This window comes from Vipera berus (genome assembly GCF_964194415.1).
Source record: "Vipera berus genome assembly, chromosome: 14".
Lineage (NCBI taxonomy): Eukaryota > Metazoa > Chordata > Lepidosauria > Squamata > Viperidae > Vipera > Vipera berus.
The window spans coordinates 7928063-7951110 of record NC_138217.1 but is presented as its reverse complement, the minus strand read 5'-3'; the positions used below and the strand labels follow the sequence as shown (position 1 = coordinate 7951110).

Genomic DNA, 23048 nt, shown 5'->3' with positions numbered 1-23048 from the left:
GCGAACCCCTTTTCTGGAGGTCAATCACTACTTGCAAAGCAACTGTCACATTTTTGAGAAAGGCAGGAATTTTGTCCGAGCAAAAGTTGGACCACGATACGAATCCAAGGGACAGAGACTAGAAGAGGTGCTAAGAGATTTTTTTTTAAATGCTCAGAAATCACATTCACAGGACATGAGATCGCTTTAATCTGCCGCAGTGCTCGTCTGCTGGAAAACTTAACACAAGCTGCACATCCCAAGCAAGGTCACCTTTGTGGGTTTAAGATGTTAGCATGTTTGCCTACTAATAGCTACCGCAAAACTGAAGGAGGGATGGCTCTAAATTAGGGTTGAAAGCTACCTGGGTAGAGTTACAGACGCACAAACAGCATTCAGTAAATTGCATATGCACCTCCTGGGTACCAGCTGTGCCATAGCTGCTTTGGCAAAACCTTGTGCACCTTCAATTCCCCCTTTTAAAGCCCAACATGAATGGATGACTTAACAGGGAGCCGGCAAATTCCATGAATCGGTGTAAGGAATGTCGACTAACCTTGAGAGGGTTGGTTTATCTTGAATTTCTTGAGTTTTAATTGGGGTTTTAATTGGGGTTTTATATTTTTTTAGGGATTTAATTTAATCTTTTTAAATTGTTCTTAATTTTTGTATCGATGTTTTATATACCCTGTAAACCGCCCTGAGTCCTATGGGAAAGGGCGGGATATAAATTCAATAAATTCAAATTCAAATTTATCGGACAATGGCCAGAGTCCCTCTTTTGAGGGAGCTGGGCAATTCAAAAATGTGAAGAAAAGAAAGAAGGATGAAAAGAAGGAAGAAAAGAAGGAAAAGAAGGAAAAAAAGAAGGAGGGGAGGAAGGAAGGAAAGAAAAAGAAAGAAAGAAAAAAGAAAGGAGAAAGAAAGAAAAGGAAAGAAAGAAAGAAATGAAAGACAAAGAGAAAGAAAGAAAGAAGGAAGGAAAGACAAAGAGAAAGAAAAAGAAAGAGGAAAAGAGAAAGAAAGGAAGAAAGGAAGGAAGGAAGGAAGGAAAGAAGGAAAGACAGAGAAAGAAAGGAAGGAGAGAAAGGAAGGAAGGAAGGAAGGAAGGAAGGAAGGAAAGAAAGAAAGAAAGAAAGAAAGAAAGAAAGAAAGAAAGGAAGGAAGGAAGGAAAGACAGAGAAAGAAAGGAAGGAGAGAAAGGAAGGAAGGAAGGAAGGAAGGAAAGAAAGAAAGAAAGAAAGAAAGAAAGAAAGAAAGAAAGAAAGAAAGAAAGAAAGAAAGAAAGAAAGAAAGAGTATGAAGAACAAGAAGTATGCTTTCCCAGCTCACTTCTCCTCATGTTACACAGATATGGCACTTTGTCCACCTGGCAAAATTTTGAGTTTGTTAGACTTTGCCTACCATAAAAGAGGGGTCCCGCTGATTGTAGAACTCTTTTCCTGTTCTTTTGCCCAGTTCTCTCAAATAACGTTCAAAATGCGATACAGCATTTCATACCAAGTTCTGATAAGCTGTTCCCTACCCCCACCCCCTGTAGTCACATGCCCATCTTTGGGGCACTCAGCAACCAGCCTGCATTTACACTCGTTTGCAACATCCCGCAGTTATCTTTTTGCCGGAAATGGGCATTTATTTTTGGTTTCCACTGAATAATGCCCTATAGCGAACAACGGATCCACTTAATGGCATTTGCTTAATGATGTCCACCCAAAAAGGTCATAAAATCAGTCCTGGTTAGGCGTATGAGAAGGAGAGGCAAAGTCTGGGAGCGGAGTCAAAAGAGGAATCAGCCTGGAGTCGTTACATTCTCACAAATGTAACAACTGGAAGTCTATTAACTCTTATCTAGCACCAATTTAGTGCTTGGAATTGACTAGATTCTTGCTTAGAGGCGTGAGCAAGAAATCAGAACTTAACCAGAACTTAAAGCGTGGTCCTGAGTTTCTGGGCCTGACCCACAGGATGGCCCTCTTAGCAACCATCGTGACTTACAACCCAAATTGTGGGCTCAATTATGGCTGTAAGTCAAAGCCTACCTGTCTCAGATTATCTGCTGCAAAGACATTCCAGAAAAATGTCTAGGGAGATTCTCTGTCCTCCAGGTCATGGTTGTCCCAAAGATGCTTTGTTTGTTTTTCCCCCAAGAGGCAACTGGACTGTCTTGTTTTTCTTGGAAGACATTTCGCTTCTCATCCAAGAAGCTTCTTCAGCCCTGACTGGATAGTGGGAAACAGAAGGATCCAAGAAGCTTCGCTTCTCGTTCTGCAAGGAGTATAAATCCTTCCATCCCCCATCGTCCAGTCCGAGCTGAAGAAGCTTCTCGGAGGAGAAGCGAAACGTCTTCAAAGATAAACCCGGAAGTCCAGTTGCCTTGTGACCAAAGCACCTTTGGGACGTTCCAGAATAAGAGTTGTGACTGTCTCTTCTATCGTATCAAAGGAAGGCTGGGAACCTACTGCTGGCTTGGATTATTAAATTAACTCGCTTTCTGAGTTCACAAAGCTAATCGCTAACAAAATGGACCACGTACCCCGGGACCTCCCCCCCAACTCTCTAACTTCCCTACGTCAACTCTACTTGTATGGCTGGGTGGAAGCAGGTATCAAACATTTGCATTCAAGGAATGCATTTAAGTGGGAACTATGGTCTCTCGTAAATAGGATGCTTGATCTCATCGGGAAAAAAAGGCTTCCCTGTCATTTTAATGGGGAAAGATAACAGCATTGTATCCATTGCAGTTTTGATAATTGTGACTGTAAACATGCTTCTTATCAATTGCACAGCTATTCTGGGCACTGCCTATCGTCCATGTGTCAGTCGGGTTTTATCTAACAGACAGCACACAAAGAGGTTTCTGCTATTCATCTGAAGCAGAAGGCTTAGAAAGGTCCTCTTTAGCTCTCTCTCTCTCTCTCTCTTTTAATTATTACATTATAAAACACAAATAATAGCCAAGTACTGTGCTATTTACAGAACAGGAACTGGAAGAAATTAGCACCACCAGGACGAGCGTACGTGAAAACATTCAAAATAGAAAATGTGCATCGGGGTTAATATATATGATTCAGAGATATAAACGGACAGAGAGTGGCTGAAATTGTATAGATAATGCTGAATATATAACACTGGGAAAAGCACCTGACATTATTTTGTAATATGAGAGAGAGAGAGAGAGAGAGAGAGAGAGAGAGAGAGAGAGAGAGAGAGAGAGAGAGAGAGAGAGAGAGAGAGAGAGAGAGAGAGAGAGAGAGAGAGAGAGAGAATCCTTGAGCTTAATATTGAAAAGTCTCCACTGCATTGTTGCTTATGAATACTGAAGGAGAAATACAAGAAAAGTGAAATGAAAGCTGCCTGGGGTATTAAAGTATTAAGCCTCTCGCTTTGCCATTCTTTGCGTTCACAATGATTTTGGTGTTCTGGATTTAATCTTTTTATTTAGCTCAAGATCTAGCCTGATCAAACGACTTTCCACTGCTAAAGCGCAATGGTTGTTCAGCAAGTTGCGTCCAGTTTTACAACCTGTTTTGCCACCGTCGTTGAATCAATCGTATCTTCATTAAGCCAATCGGGCTTCCCAACACTGACTTTGCCATCGGGGAGGGTCAAAGATGGCGATTCCTTGAACCTGGGGTGCTTCAACCCTTGTAAATAGGTGCCCCATTGCCAAGCCCACTCCTAAGTACATGTCAGTTGCCAAGCCTCTGAATTTTGATCAACTGACCCCGGGGAGGCTTCAACAGTCCTAAGTGTGAAAAATGGTCATCAGTCACTTTTTTCAGTGGCGTTGTAATTTCGAACATTCACTAAACAAACTGTTGTAAGGCCAGGACCATCTTGGACAGGCTGGACAGCCATTTGTCTGAAATGGTATGGGGTTTCCTGCCTGAGCAGGGGGTTGGACTAGATGACCTCCACGGTCCCTTCCATCATCATCATCATCATCATCATCATCATCATCATCATCATCATCATCATCATCATCATTATTATTATTATTATTATTATTATTATTATTAAACTTTTATTCATAAAACATGAAACTCGGTCAACTGAACACTCAAATTGACTGACGCTGATGGTTGACCCGGGTTGCTGCCAGCATCGTAGGTATCAACCAGGTATCTCCTTAAAATGTAAGATGTTCCGAGTAGCGCAGTTTTTGGTAGCTTTGCTGGAGTTATTGCAGGAAGCTGCAGTTTCTTGATGTGATTTGCAAAATTTTTGGACATAGTAGTTGTTATTATTATTATTATCATCATCATCATTTATTCATTAAACATGAACCTCAGTCAATTGAACATTCAGTTGACGTTGCTGTTTTATTATTATTATTATTATTATTATTATTATTATTATTATTATTATTATTTATTATTATTATTATTTCTAGAAGGGAATGAAAGATGTAACCAGCAAGGCATCCACCCTCATAAAATATCACAAAGGTATCGCTAATCGACAGAAGCTAAGCAAAGGGCGAGAACACACACACAAAAAATGCAAATTGCAAAAATATTTTTTTTTAAAAAAAGCGAGTTACAAAGAGGATCTTCTGGGGAGGGAGGGAGGGAGAGAGGGAGGGAGAAGAATTTGTCCCATCAGAAACTCCAAATGGGGGGATGGCTTTATCTTTTTATTCTCCGGGGGCTTCAATTCAGAGGTTCCTTTAATCTGGGATGGAATATGTAGTTATCACAGCAGGCTGTCATCCTGGATCGATCATCTGCAGAGGTCTCTAATCCCTTATGAAAGACTTCAAAGCCCCGAGCTGTCAACAGATCTTCTGACAAAGAATCCTACAGGGTAAAACGACGTCACTGCCCAAAACACGGCAGTTTTTAAAGACAAGTGCCTGTTAAGGAATTTGTTGTGCAGAGGTCTCCTTGTGCTACCAAAGAGTTGCACAGACAAGGAAGGGCACTGAGAGCAGTAAAAATCACACACAGAAATACACTGAGTTCTAAAAGCAAAAAGTATTTTACTTTGAGGTGGTGTAAAAACAAAAATGCACAGTCAAAAATAAACAGTCCAAGTCATACACAATAGCAACAGTCCAAGGAGTAATCCAAACTACAAAGTCTTCTTACCGGTCCAGAGGTCAATACACAGTTCAGGTTTACAACAGTAGTAAACCAACAGCAGAGCAAAAACAGTAATAGTAGAGATCAGTGAATTCAGAGAGAGAGAGAAGCTACGTTCCTAGCTTCCTCTTATGGCCATGAGAACACTTACACACCCATTGGCCAATTAACAACTTAAAGACATAGCATTATGGTTAATATATTTTCAACCCAACATTGTAGGCTAACACCATATGCCTAACATTCTCCCCTTTGGGTAGAATAATATATAACTCTTACAATCTTATGCACATTCTTTCACAATTAGCATTGTGTTTCACAGCACTTTGTACCTTCGTAAAATGGTCTGCAATATTTACATCAGATGGACAATACTCTAACTGTATTAATTTATCTTTGACACATTGTCTGACATTTAAATAACGAAGATCAGTATGTTTAGATCTTGTTCTTACTGCAGCATTATTAGCCATCTTTATTGCAGCTTGATTGTCCTCATACACAATGAATGGATCATTTACATTTAAACCCATATCTAACAATAATTGTTTGTACACTAGCAGTTCTGTACATAACACTGATAAACATGAAAATTCAGCCTCCATTGTAGATAAGCTTATGTGTTTTTGTCTAATAGACTTCCATCCAATTAAAGAATCACCCAACATTATAGCCAACCCTGAGGTAGATTTACGAGTGTTTGAATCAGAGGCAAAACTCGCATCTGCATATGCAGTAAGGATTAACTCACGATTTGGCTCTAGATATAACGAGTAGTGAATAGTCTGCTTCAGATATCTTAATACTCGTTTAGCTGATTGCCAGTGTCTAACAGTTGGATTATTGTTGTACCTAGCTAATTGATTTACACAGTAAGAAATATCAGGTCTAGACCAATTACTCAGATACATAAGACTTCCTATCAAAGATTGGTACATAGTCTTATCAAATACAGGACTCTCAACATTAGTGTCCTTAAAATCCATAGCCATCGGAGTTTTTGCTGGTTTACACATTTCCATATTGTATCTCTTTAATAACTGAGATATCTTACTGGCTTGCGACACCTTAAAACCCCTATTTGTTTTCACAATATCTAACCCCAAATAGTGGCTTATTTTCCCAAGATTTCTAATTGTGAATTTATTTTGCAATCTTGAAATGATAGTTTGTGCTTCTAACTCAGTTTTTGTTATTATTGCAATATCATCTGTGAATAATAAAATAAAAGATAATGCTCCGTTGTGTTCTCTTCTAAACAAACAAGGATCAGCATTACTGGCTACAAAACCTAATGCACTTAACTCATTAACTAAACATTTGTTCCACTCATAGCCTGATTGTTTCAATCCATAGAGGCTTTTCTTTAATTCCCAACAATCATGGTCTCTATCACTGGTCAATCCTGGTGGTATTCTTAAATAAATAGTATGTTGCAATGGAGCATGTAAATATGCAGTTTCAACATCTACATGGTTAACCATATATTGGTTTTTAGCCGCCCATACTAAAGCTGCTCTTAAAGTAGTTGCCCTTAGACTGGGTGCAAACACTTCGTCATAATCCTCAGTAGTTTGGGCAAAACCTTGTGCAACCAAACGTGCCTTATGGGTTATAGTTCCGTCTACACCCTTCTTTATTTTATATATCCATTTACAACCTATAGCTTGCTCACCAGGTGGCAGTTTTGCTTTCACATAAACCTTAAGATCCTGCAAAGAATTCAACTCCCTGTTCATTGCAGCTTTCCATGATGCTTGTTCCTTTTCAGGATACATCCTGATCTCATCATAGTTAGATGGCTCTACACTAACTTGACATACTATACTAGCTTCATAGCGATCAGGTGGATGTCTGATACGCATTGAACGCCAAGGAATTACAGGGCTTTGAATTTCTGTCTCCTTTCCTTCCTCTGATTCATCTATTATCTCCCCTATCTCCTCTTCATCTTTTATATTTACAGGAGATGTATTATCATTACTAGTTACGTTATCAGAGGAGTCCTCAAACACTAGAGGATCAGTATTAACAGCTTCTTGCTCTAACCTATCCCAACCAACGTGCTCAAGGAATTTTGCACTAGCACTGTTATATACATTAGTTGTGCCTCGTTCCCAGAAACGATAGGATCTATGGTTAGCTTCGTAACCTACGAAGTATAATTGCCTAGCCCTATGTTGGCCTTTACTCCTGAGTTGTGCAGGAATGTGGACCCAAGCTGGGGTGCCAAATGTGTGCAGGTAATCAAGGTTTGGTTTTTTACCATGCCATATAGTATATGGTATTTTACCAGTAGAAGTATTAACAACTATATTCAGAACATGGTTTGCACATTTTGCTGCCTCCCCCCACAGTCTATCTGTTAAGCCAGAATCTTGTAACATGGTTCTCATCATGGCTTGTAACGTTTGCCCACGTCTCTCAACAAAAGCATTATGTTGAGGCCTATAAGGAGCTGAACGTTTATGCTCAATGCCAGCTGATTGTAGCATATCAACAAAGCGCTTATTTGTAAATTCAGTACCATTATCAGTAATTATGCACTGAACCTTTCTCTTTGTTTTTCTCTCCACGAACTTTAGCCAGTTTGCAAATTGTTGGAAAGTATCTGCCTTTGACTTAAGCAGATAACAAAAACCATATCTAGAGTAGTGGTCCAATATACTTAAAATATAACATGACCCTCCTAAACTTGGTTTCATGGGTCCAATTAAATCAGCAAACACAACTTCCAAAGGTACAGTTGTTTTGAAGCCGTTTATCCTGTTTGCAGGAGTTGCCTTGCTCTTTTCCTGATTACAGGCATTGCAATTCAAATACTTACTACATGGCTTCAGTTTAACTCCCTCTACTAATTCCACTGTTTTACGTAGTGAGTTAAAGTTTACATGCCCTAACCGCCTATGCAATAAATGTATACATTCATCATGTGGCTTCTTGTTCTCACATATTGAGTTAGCTTTAACTGTACTAACCTGGTTACTTGTGAGAACGAATAAACCATTTTTCAAATTTGCAGTTACACAGGTTCCATTCCTCTCAATAGTGCATTGCTCCCCTCTGAATGTTACCACAAACCCAACTTTAACCAATTCCCTTACAGATAACAGGTTGAATCTTAGTTTAGGTATATATAACATAGGTAACTGTTCATCAATGCATGGACAATAGGAATTACCTTCACCAGAGGCCTTCATCCTCCAACCGTTTGCCAGTGAAACATATTGGTTGCTGTTTTTCATATTAACAAACCTCTCTTTCACTTTAGTAATGCATTGTGAAGCCCCACTATCAACAACCCACAATTCATTGTTTCTGGATGTTGGTTCACCAGAAATAGCCAAACCAATGCCCTTCTTAGCCTTCCCACTGCTATTTACATTCTGTTTTCTACCCTTTCTACAGAATTTGGCTATATGCCCTCTAGCCCCACAAGAATAACATTTCTTGACGTTGTAAGCAGTGGTGAATTGCTGCTTCTCTCGTGGCTGTGTTTCTCTCAGCTGGTCTCTGTCACTCCTCCTTCTGGACTCTTCCAGCAGTCTCCCAGTAATGTTAGTCAATGTCAGTTCCTCTCTGGTCAGGACTTCCAAAGAAGAAACATATCCATCATAACTCTCATCCAAAGATGACAGAATAATGTAGACCTGATGCAACTCTGAAAAAATCAGCTCCTTTTCATGAAGCTCTTGAAAAGTTGCCTTCATGTAATTTAAATGGGTCAGCATATCTCCATTCTTCTGCAGACGAGCCCTAAACAGCTTACGTGTAAGGTGTATATGTGCACCCACACTGTCACGAACATAAAGCCTTCGCAAAACATCCCAACACCTTGCAGCAGACTCCTCACCACGAATATGGACAAGCTGCTGGTCATTCAGTGTTAGTCCAATAATGCAAAGAGCTTTCTCATTGCTACGTTTAAAGTTGTCTAACTTCTTTGCATCCTCTTCGTCATCTGGATCCCAAGCAGTAGTATCTGGTGGGTTATTTACAACAGCCCATAGTCCTTCCTTGCGCAAAAGCAAGCAGCATTTTGTGGACCAGGAAACATAGTTTGTCCCATCCAACCGGGTTATCCAGGAGATGCCTGACAACAGTTCCTGTGCCATTTTACACCAAATACAAACTCAGCTAGGAATACTGTGTGTACTTACTCTCAGTACAGGCCTGGGCCCATAACCAGTGTTATGGAATTTGTTGTGCAGAGGTCTCCTTGTGCTACCAAAGAGTTGCACAGACAAGGAAGGGCACTGAGAGCAGTAAAAATCACACACAGAAATACACTGAGTTCTAAAAGCAAAAAGTATTTTACTTTGAGGTGGTGTAAAAACAAAAATGCACAGTCAAAAATAAACAGTCCAAGTCATACACAATAGCAACAGTCCAAGGAGTAATCCAAACTACAAAGTCTTCTTACCGGTCCAGAGGTCAATACACAGTTCAGGTTTACAACAGTAGTAAACCAACAGCAGAGCAAAAACAGTAATAGTAGAGATCAGTGAATTCAGAGAGAGAGAGAAGCTACGTTCCTAGCTTCCTCTTATGGCCATGAGAACACTTACACACCCATTGGCCAATTAACAACTTAAAGACATAGCATTATGGTTAATATATTTTCAACCCAACATTGTAGGCTAACACCATATGCCTAACAGTGCCCATTTTTTCTCTTTAAGGCTCCTTCTTCTTCATCCTGGGGAGCCGTGTCCTTAAACATTTGGGGGGCAAAAACCCACGAGGGCACAGATTGTCTCCTTGACTTATAACCATTTGTTTAGCGACGGTTCAAAGTTACAACAGTACTGAGAAAGTGACTTAGGACATTGTCATCACACAACCGTTGCAGCATCCTCATGGTCACATGAGTGAGTGAAAGAATGACTGGCCCGAGATCGCCCAGCTGGCTTTCCGGGCTAAAGTGGGACTAGAACTCACCGTCTCCTGGCGATTGGCCCAAAGTCACCCAGCCGGCTTTCAGGCCAAAGGTGGGACTAGAATTCAGCCCAAAGTCATCTAGCCAGGTGGGACTAGAACTCACCATCTCCAGGTGATTGGCCCAAAGTCACCCAGCTGGCTTTCATGCCTAAGGTGGGACTAGAACTCACCGTCTCCTGGTGATTGGTTCAAAGTCACCCAGCCAGCTTTCATGCCTAAAGTGGGACTATAACTCACAGTCTCCTGCCCACAAAGAAGAGGGAGTCAAGCTATTCTCCAAAGCACCTGAAAGCAGGACAAGAAGCAATGGATGGAAACTAGTCAAGGAGAGAATCAACCTAGAACTAAGGAGAAACTTCCTGACAGTTAGAACAATTAACCAGTGGAACAACCTGCCTCCAGAAGCTGTGAATGCTCCAACACTGGAAGATTTTAAGAAGAGACTGGACAGCCATTTGCCTGAAATGGTATAGGGTTTCCTGCCTGAGCAGGGGGTTAGACTAGATGACCTCCAAGGTCCCTTCCAACTTATTATTATTATTATTACTACTATTATTACTATTATTACTATTATTATTATTATTATTATTATTATTATTATTATTATTATTATTATTATTATTATTATGTCACCCAGTTGGTTTTCGTGGCTCCGATGGACTAGAACTCTCTCGCTTTCTAGCCTGGTGCCTTAACCTCTAGTCCAGGGGTATCAAACTCACCACGTCACGTGACGTGTCATGACATATGGCGACTTTTCCCCCATTGCTGGAGCTGGGGTAGGCCCGGCTTCTGCGTGTTGCATCCGGCCCAGAGGCCAGCAGTTTAACGTCCCTGCTCTGGACCAAGCTAGCTCACTTAAACCAAACTGGCCCTCCAGATGTTGGAGGGGAACCTATTCCCAAGAGATGGGCTGCTAGTAAGTGGGCTTATTCCCAGGTCCTCAACCTCCTCCTTCTGAAAGGTTAGATGCAAAACATCCCCGCCAACCTCAACACCTCTACTCAAATGTTCCCATGTTGTCCTCTCCGTCATCCTGTTGTAGAGCCTTCAGCCCCGTCTCTCCACTTCATGAAGAAATAAGGCCTCCTCCGTATCTTCTCCTCTCTGTCTTCTTCCTCCTCCTCCTCCTCCTCCATCCTTTCACTTCACTCCGGGGGGTGGTGTTTGCCACCCCACCTCTTCCTCACCTTACTTGCTTCCTGGCCCCAACGCAAAATAAACACCTTCGAAATTGCGTCAACAGCCTCTAAAATAAACTTCCGCTTGAGAACATCTGCTCCACAGCCAGACAGTGTTTATCCAGCAACCTTTTTTTCCCTCCCCCCCTTCCTTTTCTGATTTATTCCTTCACCTGTTACCACGGTCTCCCACCAGCTTCCGGAGAGACCCCACGCTTTGATCACGCTGAGAAAATGCTTCCATTCTCCACTAAAACATCCAGGTAATTTATTTGCGGCTTTTAGTGATGTTGTTCGCAATCTTCCCCCCCCCCCAAAAAAAAAATCAGAAGTAGCAATTTAGACTAATTTAGACTTCAAGGCCAGACGCCGGGGCGGGAGAAAGCAAGCGACGCCTCCCTACCAGCCTATGGGGTTGATTTCTGCTCGGCTAATTTGCATGCTGGCCCCACCCACCAACCCTCACCCCTCCTTCAAATTCTAGGAGGAACCACTATTGCTAGACAGGTAGGCTTCAACTTATGACCATTTGTTTAGTGACCATTTGAAGGTGCAGTGGCACTGGAAAAAGCGACTTACGGCTGTTTTGCACACATAAGTTGTAGCCTCCCCACGGCCACGTGAACAAACTTTGGCAATTTGGCAACTGGCTCATATTTATGATGGTGGCGGTGTCCCGCGGTCCTGGGAATCATCTGACAAACCAAGTCAATGGAAAATCCAGCTGTTCGCCAACGGTCACCGCCCAACCTGGCTGAGCTTGAGAGGATTGGCAAAGAGGAAGGACGGCAGAAAATCCCTCCAATCCAGATGTGCAAAGCTTGTCGCGTCACACCCAAAAAGACTCGAGGCGGTAATTGCTGCCAGAGTACTGAGTACTGAGCGAAAGGTCTGAATACTTATGCCAATGTGATGTTTCAGATTTATTTATTTTTTCTTTTTAGTAAATTTACAGACCCAGGAGGCCGCTGGACTTTCTTGTTTTATCTTCGAAGACGTTTCGCTTCTCATCCCAAGAAGCTTCTTCAGCTCTGACTGGATGGTGGGGAGCTGAAGAGCTGAAGAAGCTTCTTGGATGAGAAGCGAAACGTCTTCAAAGATGAAACAAGAAAGTCCAGTGGCCTCCTGAAAAACAAAGCACCTTTGGGGCAACCACGGCCTGGATGACGTGAAAATCTCCCCAGACCTAAATTTACAGACATTTAGAGAAGAGGAAAAAGAGAGTGTTCCAATATTTGAGGGGCTGCCCCAAAGAAGAGGGAGTCAAGCTATTCTCCAAAGCGCCCGCAGGCAGGACAAGAAGCAACAGATGGAAACTCATCAAGGAGAGAAGCAACCTGGAACCAAGGAGAAATTTCCTGAGAGTTAGAACAATTAACCAGTGGAACAACCTGCCTCCAGAAGATGTGAATGCTCCAACACTGGAGGCTTTTAAGAAGAGATTGGACAACCACTTGTCTGAAACGGTACAGGGCTTCCTGCCTGAGCAGGGAGTTGGACTAGAAGACCTCCAAGGTCCCTTCCAACTACTACTACTACTACTGCTACTTCTTCTTCTTCTTCTTCTTCTTCTTCTTCTTCTTCTTCTTCTTCTTATTATTATTATTATTATTATTATTATTATTATTATTATTATTATTATTATTATATGAAACTTTTATTCATAAAACATGAAACTCAGTCAACTGAACACTCAAATTGACTGGCACTAATGGTTATTATATTATTATTAATATTGTTGTTGTTGTTATTAATCATTGCACAGTCAGCCAGATAGGACTTGGGATAGGCAGATGTGGATGTTTGAATTGATGGTATTAGAGATATCGTCACAGGATGGAAGCAGTTCCTAGTAAGGCCGGCTTTTGCAATTGACTAATGGTGAATTTGTCAATGCCGATGGTGTCCAAGTGGCGCTCCAGTTGTTTTGGGATTGCAACCAAGGTGCCTATTACTATTGGTACTACATCAGCATCATCATCATCATCATCATCATCATCATCATATTGTGGTTGTTGTTGTTGTCTGGATACTTTCTATATACATTGTATATACAAACAGTATTCACAGAGTAGTCCTCCTTACTAAAGGTTAATTCTGTGGGGTCCTTGGTACCTTCTGAGGTTGGTTGTGAGCAGCAAGACCCCACATTTCAGCCCTGAGCTACAAACATTCTCTTCTGGAGATTATTTCAGAAGTTGAGTTCAATCTGTTGTAGACAATGGTTGCCCACTGGAAGTCCATCTGGCCCTCAAACTCTGGCAAGGCTGTCACCCTGCCTTCCTACCTTTGTCTCTGTCCTTCTGGTGGTTCCGTCTTCTGAAGTCACAATAGAAACATGAGATGTGGGGGTGCCAGGATCTTCTTCGACGGTCACGGTCTCCTCCACCATCTCTTGAGGCTCTTGCATCATGGCTATGGAAGTCTGGTTGCTGGGACTTTGCTCCTGGAGAAGAAAGAAGGGATGACCTTAAAAGCCTTGCCAGAAAAAGGAGGAGCACAACTCTATGGTAAAATTTAAGGAGGTATATAAACCCTTGCCCAAGTCAGACCCCAAAATATGTAGGTCTGGAGCTTCCAAGACCTCGTTTTTGGCTCCATGTTTGCCAAAACATGCTCCTTAACAGCTGCTGAGGAAAGGTCATTGTTGAAGCCCTCTAGACCAGGAGTGTCCACACCTTGGCAACTTTTAAGACTTCTGGATTTTAGTTGGGGAATTCTGGAAGTTGAAGTCCACAACTCTTTAAAGTTGCCAAGGGTGGACACCCCTGGACTAGTCCATCCAGACGTTTGTCCACTCAATCCAGAGATGGCTTTTGGTCTTTAAGACAGCCACTTGTCTTAAAGGGGCAGGGAGGGATAGGTAGGGGTGGGGGGAGGGGGGGATTGTTAAAGATAAAATGTACTTTAAAACTTTTCAATAAAAAAAAAGACAGCCACTTGTTGTTTTTTTTGAGGGGACCAGGATGAGTTCCAGTCCCTTGTGTTTGAGGATCTTCCCATCCCTTAGTTATCATCAAATCCTGGTTTATTGGGAAAAACTGGTTTATCCTACGAAGATTGTACGAAGATAAGGTTTACGGATTTTAGTCAGAATATCTCTGTGTGCTTTGAAGGTCTTTAGGAAGTTGTCCCACTTTCATTTTTCTCCTTGAAGGAGGAGGAGAAGACAACCCCAAAACCCCTTAGAAGCAGACCCACACTTTCCCTTTCACACTAAACAAACACACAGTTCTGAAAAGGAGCAACACAGCATAAGGTGGGTACAATGGTTGTTTTTCTACCCTCTCCTTTTACATACCCTGAAACCGTTTCTGCCATTTTTTTTAAAAAAAGGCAATCCTGGCCCCCAAACTCATGAGTTTACTCTCGTTTCCATGCGTATTTTTTAATGCACTTACAATATTTTGCAAAGATTATTTGTTATAACGGCTTGTCGCACAGTCAGCCAGATGTTCACACTGGATTTGGAGTTTTTGTCCACCTGTCGAGTCCTTTCCCAAGACCTGGGATAGACAGATGGGGATATTCGATGGTGTTAACGGTGTCAGGGCCGGATGCCAGCTATTCAGAAAAAGCTGCCTTGTGCAATTGACTGATGGGGATGTTGTCAATGACAGGTCGTCCTTGACTTACAGCCGTTCATTTAATGACCGTTCAAAGTTACAACAGCAAGGAAAAAAGGGAGATACGACGAATTTTCACTTGTGAACACTGCAGCTTCCTCACACTTGCGTGATGAAAATTCAGCCGCTCGGCAAAATGACTCTAGATACATAAGATTGGTAATCAGAATATCATATTTTGGCATGAAAAGGGAAATAAGAAAATGTTAAGAAGCTTGAACAAGGGAAGCTTTTGGTTACGCAAATATAATTTGTCCTGAAACTATAAACAATTGGGATATTTTGAATATGGATGGGAAATTAAAACTGGAAAAAAAAAGCGAAAATAGGATATGACTGAATAAATGGATGTTGAGTGCAAATGCAATTACGTTTCGGTTAGAAAAGATATTTTAAACTGATATTGTTGATACTATTAGAAAACTATGATGAATGCTGATATTCAACTGTATATCTATTAACAACAGTAAGAATTGTGTTTGTTTAATGTGGAAAAATGCTTATAACCGGACGAAGAGAGGATGTATCGGATGGTGTAATATTGGTTTTAGTTTGAAGAAACTTAATATGTACCACAGAATTACTAATGGACCCAGTCAACACGTTGTCTATTGTTTGTAAAAACAGAAAATTAATAAAATATTTATTTTTTTAAAAAAAAACAGCCAAAACATTTGTCGGATTTTGGTGTTTGTTTGGAGAAATGCGCTCCTTTCCCCCCCCCTTTGGTAAATTTCCTTAATGTTGACTTTTTAAAAAAAACAAACAAACCCTAATCTCTCTCTCTGTGTGTGCGTGTGTGTCTGTGTGTGAATTTTCCAGTAATCCTCACACTATGAGGTTAAACTGACCCACCTTGTCGTTCTAATGGATGCCCTCAAAAATGGCAGTAAATGGCCTTGTTTCAAAGGAACCATTTGTCACTTCGTCACAAGAGATGGGTTTTGTCACTCTTTAAAAGCAATTTCCATGCTGCTTCCCCCCCTCAGGTCAAGCCGTGAAGTTCATAGACGTGACACCTCCGAATATCAAATGCTTGCTGAATACGGGACTCCAAATCTATGGAGTTACTTAGCAGCATTACTAATAGTTTAAGGACTCTCTCAGTACAGGAAGGGCTGTCACAAGGAAGAGGGTGCTAATTTATTCTCCATCCCACCCGAAGGAGGACAAGCAGCAAATGGGTGGGAAGCTCCTCGGAAGCAGATCCGACCTGGAAATAAGGAGGACATTTTGTGACAAGGAGAAGGATGAATCAATGGAATGGCTTCCTTCCATCGCTTCTGGTCTTGCCCTCAGTGGCTTTGGAAGAAGAAGGAGTCAAGCTATTCTCCAAAGCACCTGAAGGGCAGGACGAGAAGCGATGGATGGAAACTCATCAAGGAGAGAAGCAACCTAGAACTAAGGAGGAATTTCCTGACGGTTAGAACAATCAACCAGTGGAAGAACTTGCCTCCAGAAGTTGTGAATGCTCCAACACTGGAGGTTTTTAAGAAGAGGTCAGACAACCATTTGTCTGAAATGGCATAGGGTTTTCCTGCCTGAGCAGGGGGTTGGACTAGAAGACCTCCAAGGTCCCTTCCAAGGTTGTGGGTGCTCCATCACCGGAGGTCTTCAAGAGAAGATTGGACAACCATTTATCCAGGATGGTACAGGCAGGGGGTTGGACTAGAAGACTTCCAAGGTCCCGTCCAGCCCTCGCACTCTATGGTTTGCATCACTCTTGAACCAGTCTCCATTTTTCATCCTCCTTCTTCACACTTCACAAGCCTTGAGATGGGAGGAAAGGACCACCCTCTTAAATACCTGCCCTCGCAACGTTCCATCTACTGAACCACGGCAAGGAGGCGGGTTGTGTTACTGCCCTGACAGAAATGCAGAGATTCAATTGGGCGAGGGGGGGTGGGGGAGTACAGTGTTTCAAAGTCAGTCTTCAGAGCAGTTGGAAACACCTCGCTCAATTGGTTTTGAAAGAGCCGGATAGAATTCAGGGATGTGATGTGCTGCCTTTTTCCAAGGATTTGAACTGGGCTCATTCCAGTTTTCAAGAGTGATTCCTTCCTCTCTTCCTTCCTTCCCTCCCTCCCTCCCATCCATCTTTCCTTCCTTCACACCCTTCCATCCATCCATCATCTCCTTCCTTTTCTCCATCCCTCCTTCCCATCCATCCTCTTCCTTCTCTCCCTTCTTTCCATCCCTCAATCCATTTAATCTATTTCCTTCCTTCCTTCCTTCCTTCCTCCCTCCCTTCCTTCCTCCCTCCCTCCCTTCTTTCCTTCCTTCCTTCCTTCCTTCCTCCCTTCCTTCCTTCCTCCCTCCCTTCTTTCCTTCCTTCCTTCCTTCCTTCCTTCCTTCCTTCCTTCCTTCCTTCCTTCCTTCCTTCATGGCTGATATTCTCCAGCACTGAATTCTGGCCAGTAATTTAGAGATGGTTGATTTATCTCATAGGAGTCCAACTTTTGCAATAAAAGTTAACTGGAAAACCCAAATCATGTATCCCCCCCCCTCCGTCTCTTTATCCCCAAAGCCACAGGAGTTATTAATTTCACCACAGTCGTGGTGCTCGTGATGATGTTGACATATATGAGATTCGTGCAAACTCTCTCTCTCTCTCTATTTTGATCTGCGTGGGAAGGCCCACCTGGATTGTTGATCTAAATAGAACAACAAGATATTATATAGTGTTTAAAAACGGACTCTCTGGATATTCTTGTTTTAGAGGATTCCTGTAATTGTTAAGAGGGAGGGGAATTTGCTTCAAAAAACATCTTTTGTTTTGAAGGCGTACGTAAACAGTTATAAATTTTGAAACTTGTGTTCTTTTATGAATGCAACCTACTTGGAGCTTATTTTAATCGCGTTGTCCACGGGGATGCTGCAACGGTCGTAAGTGAGAAAAACGGTCGTAAGTCACTGTTTTCAGCGCCGCTGTTAACTTTGAACAGTCACTAAATGGAGCGTTGTGAAGTCGAGGACTACCTGTATAGAGGAGAACCCTGGAGAACCTTCACTCATACCTGGGAGTTAAAGATCACAGATCCAGTCAGGAATCAACTCTGTTGTACATGTTTTTAGTTAGGGTTCTCCGAGTTTGATGGTAGGTCAGCTCCTATCACACCCTTTGCAAATATTTGTGAACTCTTACAATGCAAAGCAAAACATCGGCTCCCAAATCTGATTCCTTCTTCTGGAACAACCTGCCTCCAGAAGTGGTGGATGCTCCAACACTGGAAGTTTTTAAGGAGAGACTGGACAGCCCTTTGTCTGAAAGGGTATAGGGTTTCCTGCCTGAGCAGGGGGTTGGACTAGATGACCTCCAAGGTCCCTTCCATCATTATCATCATCATCATCATTATATAAAACTTTTATTCATAAAACATGAAACTCAGTCAACTGAACACTCAAATTGACTGGCACTAATGGTTGACACGGGTGGTTGTGGTTGTTGTTGTTATCAGAGACATCACCCTGTCAACAAAAGTGCGTATAGTCAAGGCCGTGGTCTTCCCAGTTACAATGTATGGCTGTGAAAGCTGGACCATAAGAAAGGCTGAGCGCCAAAGAATGGAGGCCTTTGAACTCTGGTGCTGGAGAAGACTCCTGCGAGTCCCTTGGACCGCAAGGCGATCAAACCGGTCAGTCCTAGAGGAGATCAACCCTGACTACTCTTTAGAAGGCCAGATCCTGAAGTTGAAACTCAAATACTTTGGCCACCTAATGAGAAGGAAGGACTCACTGGAGAAGAGCCTCATGCTGGGAAAGGTTGAGGGCAAGAGAAGAAGGGGACGACAGAGAAGGAGGTGGCTGGATGGAGTCACTGAAGCAGTAGGCGTGAGCTTAAATGGACTCCAGAAGATGGTAGAGGACAGGAAGGCCTGGAAGAACGTTGTCCATGGGGTCGTGATGGGTCGGACACAACTTTGCAACTAACAGCAACAACAACTCTCCCCAAGAATGAGTCAAGCAAGGGATTTTATTTCCAGTTTGGAGAGCCTTGGCCTTCCAAACTATTTGCCTACTGGAAGATAGCACCTCTCTTAAAAGAAATCTCCCAGGACTATCATTTCCAAGACGATCACTTTTTTTTTTTTAAGAAGGGTCTACGGTTCATTTGAAACTTATGTACGGATACCTTCCAAGTTTCCAAGATTTGCTTTGCCCACAGGCAGGGAAGGATGCAAAGTGGGGGGGGGACTTTTATTTGTGTTCAAAATATATTTTCAAAGAGTTGCCAAAAAAAACCCTTGAAAAGAGTAAAAAAACCCACTTATTTTTTCCGCCTAGTATGGTATTCTTCTCAGGCTTAATGACACAAAGAAGGAATTTATTGCTTGAGGAATTTGAGCCAAGAGGAGATGGGTGAAAAGTCAGGAGATGGAACACCAGTTTGAAAGACATTACTCCTTCTAAGAATGTTACTGATTGATTGATGATTGATTGATTATGTGCCATCCAGTGCATGCTGACTTTTAACAACTACATAGGTTTTCCCCAGGATAATCTGCACCAACCGGGTCCTTCAGCTCTTCCAAAAAGGTCCCCTTTGCTAAGGCCATCCACCTTGCTGATGATTGTCCTTTTCTTTCAGAGTTATGAATATTAATGATAATCTAATATAAATGCTTCGGAAGGAGACGGACTGGCCCAAGGTTAACCGTTGTTTTCATGGTTGGCTAGAGGTTGAAAACTGAATGCCCCCCCAACCCTTATATCCTTGCATTTTTATTTTCACCCAGAGGAAACACTGAGAGGAAGAGATAAGTTCAAAATTAGAAGAAGGAAGGATGGAAGGAAGGAAGGAAGGAAGGAAGGAAGGAAGGAAGGAAGGAAGGAAGGAAGGAAGGAAGGAATAAATATTCAGAGGGAGGGAGGGAGGAAGGAAGGAAGGAAGGAAGAAAAAAGAAAGAAAGAAAAAATATTCGGAGGGACGGAGGAAGGAAGAAAGGATGGATGGAAGAAAGGAAGGAATATGGAAATATTCTGAGGGAGGGAGGGAGGAAGGAAGGAAGGAATATGGAAATATTATGAGGGAGGAAGGAAGACGGAAATATTCTGAGTTAGGGAGGGAGGGAGGGAAGGAAGGAGGGAGGAAGGAAGGAAGAAAGAAAAGAAAAGAAAAGAAAAGAAAAGAAAAGAAAAAAAGAAAAGAAAAGAAAAGAAAAGAAAAGAAAAGAAAAGAAAAGAAAAGAAAAGAAAAGAAAAGAAAGATATGGAAATATTCTGAGGGAGGGAAGAAGGAGGGAAAGAGGGAGGGAGGAAGAGAAAGAAAGAAAGAAAGAAAGAAAGAAAGAAAGAAAGAAAGAAAGAAAGAAAGAAAGAAAGAAAGAAAGAAAGAAAGGGAAAATATTCAGAGGGAGGGAGGACCTGCATTCCCGCCAACTCAAGAAGAGGAATTTTATACTATTGCAACTGCCGTACTACGTCCCTAGTTAATGGAAGAAGAGACAAACTGCCACCCGGCCCAACCGTCTCTGAGGAACGGAGAGGAAGGAAGCCACCAACTCGCAGAAACTATCCTTCATGGCTCTGATCGTGACTATATTTCCAAGAATTAAAATCACAGAAGGGAGATTGCTGCAGCTTTGTCTCTTTCAAAATTGCTTGGGGAGGTGGGGGGGGGGCTGTGTGGAAGATAAAGGAGGGAGAAGAATTTAAAACAAAAACCGGAAACGGGCACCAAGGAAGTGGAGAAGGCATCTGTAGCACGTTCCCTCTGCCCGTCAGCAGAGGGACAATGCCTCTTATCGCTCCGCCACCTGATCAGAGGAGGAGAGGACCCGGAGCTTATGGAGCGAAGGAACTGGATGAGGCTGTCGGCAGGCCCAGAGGAAGAGAGAGAGGCTTTTGGAGGAGTTGGTGGCGGCAGTAGCGTGCTCCAGGGGTGAAAAGAAGCAAGGCCTCTTTAAGGAAAAGGTGGAAGAGTCAGGATCAGAAAAAGGAAAGAAGGCGAGGTTGTCGGAATACAAGCGAATTTGAGGGCTAATCCACATGGAGCCCCATTTCCATCTGTCCTGTTTGCCATCGTTCACTCCCTAGAGACTAAAATGGACAATGTGAAATTTGAGCGGGCCCCGAACAAGGAGTATATATCGGAGGTGGTGACCCTTTGAGAGCTGTATGCAACGAAATTTCATTTTGATGTATGCCGATTGGTGTACATTCAAAGTGACAATAAAGTTATCATCATCGTCATCAGAAACGGCCGCCGGTCACGTCAACGAGTGCAACGTGTCTTGGGAGAAGCGGCAGGATCTCATCGCTCTGAAGAGTTGAGGAGGTTGGCGGGTTTTTTGCCCTTCCACCATTACGTTGGGGCGAGAAGCATCTGCCAAGCAGCTTCTTCTACAAACAGCACCCTGTGAAGCTAGTCCCTCGACTTACAACGCTTCGTTAGGTGACCGTTCAAAAGTTACAGCGGCGCTAGGAAGAAAAAAAAGCAACTTACGACCGTTTTTCGCAGTAAAGACCTTTACAACGTGATTGTGCGATCAAAATTCAGATGCGGGGGAAGCTGGTTGCTATTTATGACTGTTGCTGGATCCCAAAGTCACAGGATAACCCTTAACAATCGTGACAAGAAAGCTCGCAAAATGTGCCACAAGTCACTGGGCCAATGTCTCGCTTAAGGACGTAAATTTTGGGCTCCATTGTGGTCGTAAGTAGAGGACCGCCTGTATTGTATATTAAAGTTGTGGATGGGCAGGGCAGGGCATCAAACTTCCTGACCGTTGGAATAATTAACCAGTGGAACAACCGGCCTCCAGAAGCTGTGAATGCTCCAACACTGGGAGTTTTAAAGAAGAGACTGGACAGCCATTTGTCTGAAATGGTGTAGGGTTTCGTGCCTGAGCAGGGGGTTGGACTAGATGACCTCCAAGGTCCCTTCCAACTTTATTATTATTATTATTATTATTATTATTATTATTATTATTATTATTATTATTATTATTCATCGCACAATCAGCCAGATGCTCGGACTGGATTTGGCATTTTTGTCTACCTATTGAGTCCTTACCAAGGACCTGGGATAGGCAGAGGTGGATGTTTGATGGTATTACAGATCTCGTCGCAGGATGGAAGCAGTTCCTAGTACGGCCACCTTTTGCAACTGACTAATGGCGAATTTGTCAATGCCGATGATGGTGTTCAAGTGGTGCTCCAGCTGTTTTGGGATTGCACCCCAGGCGCCTATGACTATTGGTACCACCTTTGCTTGACTTTGCCACAGTCGTTCTATTTCTATTTGTAGGTCTTTGTATTTTGTTATCTTCTCCAGTTCTTTCTCGTCTATTCTGCTGTCTCCAGGCACTGCCATGTCCACTATCCAGACTTTTTTGTCTTTCTTATCGACAATTGCTAAGTCCGGGGTGTTATGTTGCAGGTGCTTGTCTGTTTGAATTCTGAAGTCCCAGAGCAGTTTAACTTTATCATTTTCTATGACTTTCTCTATTTTATGATCCCACCAGTTGTTAATAATAATAATAATAATAATAATAATAATAATAATAATAATAATAATAATAATAATAATAATAATAATAATAATAATAATAATAATAATAATAATAATAGAAAAGGAAAAACCGTTGGCTGACCTTCAGAACACCAAAATTCCCAGTGGCTTTGAAGCAAGAGGTGTAAAGAGCAAGTCATGTCGTTTAGTGGAGAGATTGCCCAGCTAAAACACACAACTGCACTATGTGGAACAATGGGGAAATTATTCTGATCACACACACAGACCTTTGCTGCTCGGGAAATAGACAGGCCCAAGAATGAAAGGCTTAGCATAGACTGTCTGGGCCTGCCATCCATTGAAATAAGGAAGAGGCTTTTCCCTCAACTCCGAAGGAAGGAAGGAAGGGGGAGGGAGAGAAAAGGAAAAAGAGAAAGAAAGAGAAAGAGAGGTAGGAGTAAAGGATAGAAGGAGGGAGGGAGGGAAGGAAGGAGAAAGGAGAGAAAGAGGAGAAAGAGAAAGAAAGAGAAAGAGAGGTAGGAGGAAAGGATAGAAGGAGAGGGAGGGAGGGAGGGAAGGAAGGAAGAAAGAAGGGAGAGAAAGAGGAGAAAGAGAAAGAAAGAGAAAGAGAGGGAGGAGGAAAGGACAGAAGGAGAGGGAGGGAGGGAGGGAAGGAAGAAGAAGGGAGAGAAAGAGGAGAAAGAGAAAGAGAGAAAGAGAAAGAGAGGTAGGAGGAAAGGATAGAAGGAGAGGGAGGGAGGGAGGGAAGGAAGGGGAAGGGAGA

The 23048-nt window shown here is 42.4% G+C and overlaps 1 protein-coding gene across 1 annotated transcript in view; it reads right to left on the bottom strand.

The window, feature by feature from the left end:
* The window catches only part of ARVCF (ARVCF delta catenin family member), a gene marked incomplete at both ends in the record, with an annotated part of 139499 nt that overhangs the window by 65533 nt on the left and 50918 nt on the right, over positions 1-23048 (bottom strand). The window contains one exon of the mRNA XM_081338662.1: positions 13473-13631. Within this exon, the coding sequence (XP_081194788.1) occupies positions 13473-13631 (159 nt within the window). The remainder of the gene's footprint in view (positions 1-13472; positions 13632-23048) is intronic.